Source organism: Lipotes vexillifer, unplaced genomic scaffold, assembly GCF_000442215.2.
Source record: "Lipotes vexillifer unplaced genomic scaffold, Lipotes_vexillifer_v1.1 scaffold1017, whole genome shotgun sequence".
NCBI lineage: Eukaryota > Metazoa > Chordata > Mammalia > Artiodactyla > Lipotidae > Lipotes > Lipotes vexillifer.
This window is the reverse complement of record NW_006772141.1, coordinates 946,341-958,243: the sequence shown is the minus strand read 5'-3', so window position 1 is coordinate 958,243 and position 11,903 is coordinate 946,341. Positions and strand designations below refer to the sequence as shown.

Below are 11,903 nucleotides of genomic sequence, written 5' to 3'. Positions count from 1 at the left end.
TGTGCCCAGCCCTTAGAAGAAGCCAAGCTCCCACTTCAGGAGGTAGTTATTGGATGAACAGCCCCCTGAACACAGAACACCGGGCCAGAAGCAAAGAGACCTGTCTGTCTTGGCTCTGCTTGGCCCGCTATGTGGCCTCGAGCAAGTTAATGACCCTCTCCGGGCTTCACGTTTCACATCCTATAAAATGAAGATAACAAAACACTCCACGAGACAAATGTCTGTGAGGGCCGCGAGGTTGAGGGTTCTCATGTGCTCTAATTCAACAGCCTTCTCCAGGCCTAGAACATTATAGAATCAGATGATAATGAACTCCAGGCTCAAGTGGCCTATAAAGTGAGAGCTGTAGCAGTTTCAAGAAAAAGGAGATGGAGGAGGCGTGTGGAGTTAGGGAGAATCTGGGCCTGAATCAGGTAAGCCCTTCTGTGTTCTGACTGGGTGTCACTGGGCAAGATCCTTCCCACTCTGGGCAGCAGCCTCTCTGTCCATTAAAAACCAGGGTTCAGCGGAAGTCCTCCTAGGGCTGTTCCAGGTCCAATCATCCCTGAGCCCGATCTGGCCCGCTTCCTGGGAGATCATCTACTTCCTGTGCCTCAGTTTCCTCTTTTGCAAAGTAGAAGCTGTGGCACTTACACCTCGGGGTCATTGCAGATGTTAGTGGAACCATCGAGAGCGTGGACTCCAGACCCAGACTACCTGGGGGTGTGATTCTGGTCCTGCTACTTTACTGCTCTGGAACCTTGGACAAGTGACTTAACCTCTAGGAGCTTGGTCTCCTCATCTGTAAGCCCAGGATAGTCGCCTGACCTACCCCATACGACTCTTACCAGAATGCAGTGAGATAAGCCAGTATAGTGCTTAGAATGGAACTTGGTGTATGGTCATCGCCATAAAGCCTTTGCTGTCGTTCTGAGTCTTTCAATGGTGCTGATGTGGGAAAGTGCCCGGCACATAGATGCTCGATAAACTGTGGTTGCTTTGACATGGCGTCCATCGGTGGCCGAGAGACTCGTCGTGTGGCCTGACGCGGGTGTGGTACCCTTCTCTCTCTTGCAGGACAATGGCATCCCCCATCACGGGGGGCCTCCTCCTGCTGGCAGGCCTGTGCAGTCAAGTCCCTGGCACCATGTGTCATTCCAGCCCTGATATTTATCAATACGATCTCCCGCACTTCTCCAGCTCCGCCTTCAGCCTGTACCATGAACTGGCCCGTCAGCCCAACAACAAAATCATCTTCTCCCCAGTGAGCATCGCTATAGCCTTTGCGATGCTCTCCCTGGGAACCAAAGATGATACTTACATCCAGATCCTGAAGGGCATAGGCTTCAAGTTTAAGAAGGTGCCTAAGGCTGATATCCACAAAGGCTTAGGGAGTCTCCTTGAAACCCTTAAGCAGCCAATCAGTTCCAGCTGACCACCAGCACTATGCTAATCATTGATAAGAATCTGAAGCAAAAGCCTGAGTTTTTGTACAATGTCAAGAAGCTGTACCACTCAAAAGCCCTCTCCATCAACTTCAGGAACATCAAAGAGGCCAAGAAAGAGATCAACCATCAAATAAAGGTAAGAACTCAGGGAATAATTGTGGATTTGATCAAAGAGCTTGACGAAGACACGGCTCTTGCTCTGGTGAACTACGTAATTTTTGAAGGTTAAGGTTGTACAACTAGCCTGAACTGGTTTTTAGATTTTCCTTGGCAGTGGATGGAATGTAGCTATGGATCTCAGTTATTCAATTTTCTACACACAACCATTAAAAGACTTTGCATGAGGAATTCCCTGATGGTCCAGTGGTTAGGACTCCGCACTTCCACTGCAGGGGGCACGGGTTCTATCCCTAGTCAGGGAACTAAGATCTTGCATGCTGTGCAGCACGGCCAAAAAAAAAGACTTTGCATGATCAAATAAGGTTAGCAAATAGTGGGTTAAATAGTCAAATCATCATCTTCTCTGCAAGACTTTTCAGAGCCTCAAATGTCCTAATGTACATTGTAAATCCCTACCAGGGAGAGAGGCAAAACATGCAGTATCCCAAAATAGAGAGCCACAAAAACAAATTTTGGTGGAGCATATGAAGGGAATAGGATTTCACAGAAGACACTTCTGACAGCTCTCGTGTAGTGGAAATAGTGACAGCTTTGGAGACTGAAAGACCAGAGCTCACAGCCTGCTTCTATGACCTATTAGCTGTTGTTTGACTACGGGCAGGTCATTTTACCTCTTTGAGGTTCTAGTTTCCTACCTGTAATATGGACATAATAATGCCTTTCTTGTCAGAATTTTAGAAGGAAAAAATAAGTTACAAAGAACATGGGACTAATGCGCTCACATAGTAGGTGCTCAACTAAACTTGAATCCCAGTCTCACTTCCTCCCTCTGAGTGATGAGAATGTCAGGACCTGTGGGCCCCAGAAGGCATTCTAAGGCAGTTTAAACAGTCCATGGAGATAGCCTAGGGTAGGGGAGGTGAGAGTCAAGGCCAGGGGTTGCCTCCTTCACACCATTGGCGCCTTGCTCTAGAGAGGGAAAAGTGTGATGGAGAGCGCAGAGGCTGGAGTGAGCACGTCCCAGGTTCCAGCTCTGCTGTGGGACTTCACGCGGGTCTCGTCCCCTCCCCAGCCTCTCTCTCCTCCTCCCAACAAATGGGAAAATAGGGCCCTGCGGTTCCCGAGGCAACCTGCTTTAGCAGGATGGTGACGTTCTCTTGGTAGAGCAGAGGGGGCACTTCCAAGGCATCTGCATCTCACATGCTGGTCCAGCGAATGGTCATTAGAGTAGGAACAAGAGTGATTTCCCTGAATAATAAGAAGCACCAATTACCAAGGGGCAGGGAGACTCAGACGGGAGGTGCCCAGTATGACCTGGGGAGCTTCCAACCACTCCCGATAATTCTCAGCCTCAGACCACGCATTAACTAAACATCAAATCCAAGTAAAAATGTTTGTTCTGCCCACCCAGGTTGAGGCCATTTAGCCTCTGCAATACAGAAACTCTGGATCCTCGTCTAGTCTCAAATTATCTTCACAAAGCCCTTCAGCAGCCTGATGATTTCATTTTTGCCCCAATTTACAGAGGGCAAATCTGAGGCTCAGAGACCAGCATCTCACCAGGGGGCCTCAGGGCTCCTTTTTCTAGCACACTTTTCTAAACCTTCTCCTACCCCTAGCTGCTGTGCACCTTCATCATCTACAGGTAAATGGAAGGGTAAATTCGAGGCTCAGTGCTTCCTAAAAGGAGACTTCCATGTGAATGAGGAGATCACGGTCAAGGTGCCTGTGATCAACCGCCTGGGCATGTTCCACCTGTACCGAGACAATGAGTTCTCCTGCTGGGTGTTGGTGCAGCACTACCAGGGCAGAATGGCCTCCTTCCTGCTTCTGCCCAACCTGGGGAAGATGCAGCTGCTGGAGGATGGGCTCTCTGAGAAGCACCTCGCCAAAATCCTCAAATACCTTGAGATATGGTGATTCCCAGGCCAGGGCTGACCCAGGAGCAACCCTACTGGGCCTGGCCCAAGGCGGGGAGGGTGCATAATCTTATGCTCCCAGACAGAGCATCCTTTCGGGAAGCACTGACTGGGCTTTGTTAGACGGACAGTGCCCAGGGGTGAGGAGTGAAAGTCCTGTCCCTGAGGACTTCCTCCCCAGCCTGGACACTGCCACTTCCCAGTGGCCAGTGCCCCATGCAGGGACAGCAATGCCAACCCATGTTGTGGGCAAACCCAGAAGGAAGAGGTGGGCTTCCTGGCAAAGGTGGCAGTTGAGTGTAGAGTTTCAGGACAGAAAGTCCACGGCAAGGCAGGGGGGAAACCTGCTAGGAGAGGCTGGAAAGGCAAAGGCCCAGAGCGGGAAACTCCAGGACACGTTTGACGCTGGTTCTGGATCCTCTGTCACTAGATGATTGTGGTTGGGCCCCGTCATGAACCCCAAACTAGTGCATGTTTCTGTATTTGTAAATATGCCTATGCCCGGATGAGCTATTTTATTGCATACAATATAAAACAAAAATGAAAATACAGAGGAGTATTAGGTTAAAAAGCGAATAGAAGTTTTAATACCTTTCCCCGCTCTACCCACGCCCAGGTTCCCTGCACCAGAGGCTGAGAGCAGAGAACAGGAGGACCTGGTCTAGACCAGGTCAAACAGAGCCTGAGGTTCAGTCAGACCCTCTCGGTGCCACACTTTGTCCCCATCGAAAACTAGAGCTGAGCTCCAGTCCTGTGCAGTCACTCATTCATGGAACAGGTGTCGCTCAGGACCTGCCACCACGCCCCACGGTCCTCTGGGATCCTGGCCCTGGAGGAGTCTCAGTCTGGGGCGTGAACAAACCCTGCAGGGAAACAATGTGCACAGTCCTTCCAGAGGACACCCTGGATCCTCCAGGAGGCCTTATCAGAGGAGGTGGCATTTGAGAGGCTTTACAGGACAAGAGGATCCCTGTGATTCTAACATTCTCTGACCCCACGTGTAGGGGAACTAAAAGTAGAATAGACCAAGGCTGACCTCACATCCGTGCATGGGCAGGGGGACAGGGCGCCAAGTGGGAGGAACAACCAGAAAAGGAAACACTTTCAGTTCTGTGAAAGTCCTTTGTGTTCTAACCATCGTGACAGTTCTGCCAATTTACACTTGCCCAAACTGTCCATTTCTGGAACCTATGATCTCAAAACTCTCCTGGGTAAACTGGGCATCACCAAGGTCTTCAGCAACGGGGCTGACCTCTCGGGTATCACTGAGGAAGTGCCTCTGAAGCTATCCAAGGTGAGTGTGTCCTTGACCTCTGTAGGTCAGAATGTGCATGGGGGCTGCAGCTCAAGGGTGAGGCTGAGGAAGGGACAGAGGGACACAGGCACACCTGCAGACTGAGGTCCCTGAGGAATGCCATCGCTCCACCAAGACTGCAATGTGGTCGGATGATGGAGGGGGACAGGTGGCCTCACATGCTTGGTGCATTTTATTTAAGGACCTCCTCTGAGGTTGTGTCACTCACCCTGTCTCATCCTTGGCCGGGCACTTCCCTTCTTTGGGTCCCGATAGACAGCTATTTACAGAGAGAGGCTTATGCTCAGGGATTGCAAAGGACCTTTGGCCCTGCGCCTGTGATACCAGGAGCTACTGGTGAATCACTGAGTCTGTGTTACAGAGTGATTCCGACCAAAGATGCCATTTACGCAGGAGAATTACAGGGAAACAACTGCAGTTCAGTGACGGACTGTGAGCTGAGTGCCTGGGTGGGGATGAGGCGTGTGAAGGTCCCCATCGAAGCCCTGGTCCCCAAGGAGTTTAGAATCTGGTCTACAAACAAGTGCAGAGCCAAGGAGACAAAGTACAAGAAAATCCGCCTCCCGAGGTGGTGGGTTCCTTTCCAGGGCCGTCGAGGAGGCTGGTCAGGAAGGGGTGAGGGTCCCCTTGTGGGTCAGACACAAGCCTTGAGAGCCATGCTTGTGTGTCTCCTGCAGGGAGGGGAGGACAGGGATGGGGAAGGACAGGCCAGGAGATGAGAGAGGCATGAGTGTGGTGTTGAAGCACAGAGAAGGGACCAGTTCCTCAGAGAGGGAAGGGATAAGAATAAGAGTGTGGGGCTTCCCTGGTGGCTCAGTGGTTGAGAGTCCGCCTGCCGGTGCAGGGGACACGAGTTCGTGCCCCGGTCCAGGAAGATCCCACATGCCGCGGAGTGGCTGGGCCCGTGAGCCATGGCCGCTGAGCCTGTGCGTCTGGAGTCTGTGCCCCGCAACGGGAGAGGCCACAACAGTGAGAGGCCCGTGTACCCCAAAAAAATAAATAAATAAATAAATAAATAAAAATAAGAGTGTGGGATGGGGTTGGGTAAGTAGGTGAGACCAGTTGATGGAGGCTTACAATTACCAGATAAAGATCTTGATTCTTGTTGTCCTTATTCAACCACTCACACACGAATGTGCACCTGTCACACATGCACACACTTGTGCACACACACACATTTACTGAGCACCTACACCGAGTGAAGTTCCTCACATGCAGCACCATAGTGGCCCTGGGTCATCCTATCCCACAGGTCTGATTTTCCTATTTAGGAAACTGAGGTTTCAAGAAGAATAGTCTTGGAGGAGATATGGGGATATATGTTTATGGATAGCTGATTCACTTTGTTATAGAGCAGAAACTAACACCATTGTAAAGCAATTATACTCCAGGGCTTCCCTGGTGGCACAGTGGTTGAGAGTCTGCCTGCTGATGCAGGGGGCACGGGTTTGTGCCCCAGTCTGGGAAGATCCCACATGCCGCGGAGCAGCTGGGCCCGTGAGCCATAGCCGCTAGGCCGGCGCGTCCGGAGCCTGTGCTCTGCAACGGGAGAGGCCACAACAGTGAGAGGCCCGCGTATCCAAAAAAAAAAAAAAAAAAATTATACTCCAATAATGATGTTTAAAACAAAGAATAGTTTTCTCCTTAGTGACACAGTGAGTTAGTGGGGAAAATTGGATTTGGACCCAGGTCCTTGTGATGGAAAGTCATGTTCATTCCACTACACCATGTTGATTCAGTTGTGAATCTTGTGGTTCTTTATTTAAAATCCTCTGGAGAGAGCTCTTCTTTGAGCCCCAGGACAGCTCTCACCACATTGGGCCTTACCTCCAGGTCTGGGCTGGGGAAGGGTGCAGCCTGTCTCTGCCTCAAACAGGTCTCTGTCCTCTCTCCCCTCCAGGCCATTCATGAGGCTGTGATGAGCATCAATGAGAATGGGACAGAACTCTCAGAAGAGAGTGCCTCGTCTGAGCATCTGACCATCAACTTCAACATGCCCTTCTTAATCATCATCCGGGATGAAAACACCAACATTCCCCTCTTCATGGGAAAGGTGGTGAATCCCATGCAAAAATAACTTCCTCTCTGGGTTCAGCCTTCCATTCCCAGGCCAGGTCCCCTCCTTAGATGACATTAAAGAATGACTGACCTGGCACAAGCTTGTGTGTGATATGTAAATCTCTCATTTTCTTGTCTCTGAGTCTCTCTTTACATCCACAGGATATGCGTGGAATCCAGGTCACAGCAATCTTTCATGTATCCACTTGATATTTATTAGGTATTTACACTGTCCAGGCACTGCACCAGGCAAGGATGAAATGTTGGCTGAAGCCCACAGTTTATTTTACAGATATGGAAAGCTAACAATGACAGAGATGGACCACTCTGGAGGCAGGTGGCAAAACTTAATTAATTGATTAGATTTTGGTAGGAGAGTGGTAGGCAGAGGGCAAGAGTAAGGCAAGGCTAAGCCAGGCAGACCACAAAACAGGGAGAGAGCTAAGGGGTCTGCACTTATGTGAGGGATCATAGTCAGTTCAGAGTGTTAAAGGCTCAAGTCCACATTAAATAATAGTATTTGGACCTCTGGGCAGATCAAACACTAAAACACACACACAAAAACATAAATGTTCTAGAAGAAAGTATTGGTTAATTCATTTATGGATACTGAAGTGGATAAGGCCTCTCTAAACATGACTGAAAACTAAGAAGTCGTAAATATAAGGACTTATATATTTGACTTTATAAAATCAAGCTGTATGGCAAAAAAAAAAAAAAAAAAAGAATTCAATTCACCAAGATGATATAACAATTATAGATGTATGTGTACCAAACATCAGAACTCCTAAATATATGAAGCAAACATTGACAGAATTAAAGGGAGAAATAGACAGCAACACAATAATAGTAGGAGAATCAATATCCCACTTTCAATAATTGATAGAGAAACCAGACAGAAGATCAATAAGGAAACAGAAGATTTGAACAACACTATAGACCACGTGGACTAACAGACATATACAGAACACTCCACCCAACAACAGCAGAACACACAATTTTCTCAAGCGCACATGAAATATTCTCCAGGGTAGACCTATGTTAGGCCACAAAATAAGTTTTAATAAAGTATAAAAGACTGGAACCATACTAAGTCTCTTTTCTAATCACAGTGGAATGAAACTAGAAATCAGCAGAAAGAAAACTGGAAAATCCAGAAATATATGGAAATTAAGCAGCTCAACCAACCAATAGGTCAAAAAAGATATCATGAGAGAAATTAGACTATATCTTGAGACAAGTGAAAATAAAAATACAACATACCAAAACCTATGAGATGCAGTAAAAATAGTACTAAGAGGGAAATTTGTAGCTATTAGCATTTACATTACAAAGAAGAAAGATCTCAAATCAACAACCTAACTTTACACCTTAATAAACTAGAAAAAAGAACAAACTGAACTCAAAGCTAGCAGAAGGAAGGAAATAATAAATATTAGAGCAGAGTTCAACAAAATAGCTTTTAAAATGGGGAAAATCAATAAAACCAAGCATTGGTTCTTTGAAAAGATCAATAAAATTGACAAACCTTTAGCTAGATTGACAGAAACTAAGGGAGAACACTCAAATAAACAAAATCAGAAATTAAAGAGGGGACATTATGAGTGACTTTACAAAAGAGGATTATAAGAGAATACAGTGAAAAAATTGTAAACCAACAAATTGGATAATCAAGATAAAATAAATAAATTCCTAGAAACACACAACCAAGCAAGAATAAATCATGAAGAAATAGAAAATTTATACATGATACTAGTTATACATGAACAGACGTATAACTAATAAGGTGATTGAATCAATAATCAAAAACCTCCCAACAGGGCTTCCCTGGTGGCACAGTGGTTGAGAGTCTGCCTGCCGATGCAGGGGACACGGGTTCATGCCCCGGTCTGGGAGGATCCCACATGCCGTGGAGCAGCTGGGCCCGTGAGCCATGGCCGCTGAGCCTGCGCGTCCGGAGCCTGTGCTCCTCAATGGGAGAGGCCACAACAGTGAGAGGCCCGCGTACCGCAAAAAAAAAAAAAAAAAAAAACCTCCCAACAAAGAAAAGCCCAGGACTGCATGCATTCACTGTTGAAATTCTATCAAACATTTAGAAAGAATTCACACAAATCCTTCTCAAATTCTTCCAAAAAATTGAAAAGAAGGGAATATTTCCTAACTCATTTCATGCAGTCAGCCTTACTTAGATACCAAAGCCAGACAAAGACGCTATAAGAAAAGAAAACTACAGACCAACATCGCTGATGAATATTGATGCAAATACCCTCAGTGGAATACTAGTAAATACAATCTGACAGCACATTACAAGGATTATACACCATGACTAAGTGAGACTTACTTTTGGAATGTAAGGATGGTTTAACATACGAAAAATCAATCAAAACACCACATTAACAGAATGAAGGGGGAAACGCATGATTATATCAGTTGATGCAGAAAAATATTTGACAAAATTCAACACCCTTCCATGATAAAAAAAAAAAAAAACACTCAAAAAACTAGGAATAGAAGGAAACTACCCCAACATAACAAAGCCCATATAAGAAAAGCCCACAGCTAGCAGCATACTCAATGGTGAGAGAATGAGAGTTTTCTTCTAAGATCAGGAACATGACAAAAATGCCTGCTTTCCATCTTCTATTTAACATAGTATTGGAAGTTCCAACCAGAGCAACTAGACAAGAAAAAGAAATAAAATGCGTCCAAATTGGAAAAGAAGTAAAACTACCTCTGTTCAAAGACAATGCAATCTTTTACATAGAAGGTTCTAAAGATTACACATACGCTCACACACACAAACTGTTAGAACTAATAAATGTATTCATTTATTAGTTGTAGGCTTCAAAATCAACAGACAAAAGCCAGTTGTATTTCATACATTAAATTTCCAAAAGAAATTTCAAGAACAATTCCATTTACAATAATAGCATCAGAAAGAATAAAATACCTAGGAATAAACTTTCATCAAGGAGGTAAAAGACTCGTACACTGAAAACTACAAAGCATTGATGAAAAAAATCAAAGGAAACGCAAATAAATTGAAAGACATTTCATGTTCATGGATTGGAAAACTTAATATTTTTACAATGTCAGTACTACCCAAACCAATCTAACGACTTAATGCAATCCCTAACAAAATCTCGCTGGCATCTTTTGTAGAAATAGAAAAGTCCATCCTAAAATTCACATGGAACCTCAAAGGACCCAAACATCCAAAACAATCTTGAAAGAGAAGAACAAAGTTGCAGGTTTCACATTTCCTAATCTCATAGCTACAGTAATCAAAAGAGTGTGACGCTGGCTTAAAAACAGTCGTATAGACCAATGAAATAGAATAGAGAGGCCGGAAATAAACCCTCACATATATGGCCAAATGATGTAAGACAAACATCCTAAGACTCTTCAGTGGAGGAAGGACAGTCTTTTCAACAAACGGTACTGGGAAAACCAGATATCCACACGTAAAACAACGAAGTTGGACTCTTACGTTATACCATATACAAAAAATATTAACTCTAAATGGATCAAAAACCTAAATGAAAAGAGCTAAACTATAAAACTCTTAGAAGAAAGCATAGGAGAAAACTTCAGACATTGGTTTAGCAGAAATGATTTCTTGGATATGACACCAAAAGCACAGGTAACAAAAGTTAAAACAGATTAATTGTACTATATCAACATTAAAAAACATCGAAAGACACAATCGACAGAATGAAAAGGCAACCTATGGAATGGGGAAAAATATTTGCAAATCATGTATCTGACAAGGGGTTAATATCCAGAAATATATAGAATGCTTACAACTCAATAACAATAATAAACATACAACCCAATTAAAAATGGGCCAAGAACTTGAACAGACATTTTTCCAGGAATATATAAATGGCCAGCAATCACATGAAAAGACACTCAACATCATTAACCATTAGGGGATTGCCTATCAAACCTACAGTGAGATACCACCTCATACCATCAGGATGGCTATTTTTTAAAAAAAAAAAAAAAAAAAGCAGAAGAAAGGAGAAGAAAAAGTGTTGGCCAGGATGTGGAGAAATTGGAACCTGTGCGCATCGTTGGTAAGAATGTAAAATGATGCAGCCACTAAGGAAACAGTATGGCAGTTCCTCAAAAAACTAAAACTTGAATAACCATATGATCCAAGAATTCCACTTCTGGATATAGATCCAAAAGAATTGAAAGCAGGGTCTCAAGGAGATATTTGTGTATTAGTGTCCACGGCAGCATTATTCACAACAGACAAAAGGTGGAAGCAATCCAAATGTCCACCAACAGCTGAATAAATAAACAAAATGTGGTCTATGCATACAATGGAGTATTATCCAGCCTTTAAAAGGAGAGCGATCCATGCTACAACATGGATGAACTTTGAAGACATTACACTAAATGAAATAAGCCAGTGATTAAAGAGAAAATACTGTATGATTCCACTTATATGAGGTACCCAGAGTAGTCAAATTCATAGAGAGGGAAAGCAGAACGGTGGGTGCCAGGGGCTGCAGGCGAAGGAATGGGAGTTGATGTTTAATGAATATGGAGTTGCAGTTTTGCAAGATGAAAAGAGTTCTGGAGATTGGTTGCACAACAATGTGAATGTTCTTAATTCTATTAAACTGAACACTTAAAAAGTTGGGATTAACATATACACACTACTATATAGAAAATAGCTAATCAACAAGGACCTACTGTTATCGCACAGGGAACTCTACTCAATACTTTGTAATAATCTATATGGGAAATAGAATCTCCAAAAAGTAGAGGTATATGTGTATGTATAACTAAATCACTTTGCTGTACACCTGACACTAACACAACATTGTAAATCAACTATACTCCAATATAAAATAAAATTTTTCTGAATTTTTTTTCATGGCAAAATAAAATAAAATAAATGTTATTCTATAGTAAGTGGGCATAAATAGCACTAATAAAAAGTAATACATTTTCTTTTGAATTGCATGAAAAAAACTGGTAAAACAGTAAATTTTATGTTATATGTATTTTGCCACAATTAAAAACAAAATAATACAAATTATCTTTAAA

The 11,903-nt window shown here is 44.1% G+C and overlaps 1 protein-coding gene across 1 annotated transcript; it reads left to right on the top strand.

The window, feature by feature from the left end:
• Positions 1-1,060: 1,060 nt before the first annotated feature.
• Positions 1,061-6,858, top strand: LOC103089573 (alpha-1-antiproteinase-like). The gene is given in 5 exon segments (XM_007447336.1): positions 1,061-1,397; positions 1,400-1,651; positions 3,193-3,463; positions 4,613-4,760; positions 6,682-6,858. Coding segments are annotated over 5 exon segments (1,185 nt in total).
• The last annotated feature ends 5,045 nt before the right edge of the window (positions 6,859-11,903 follow it).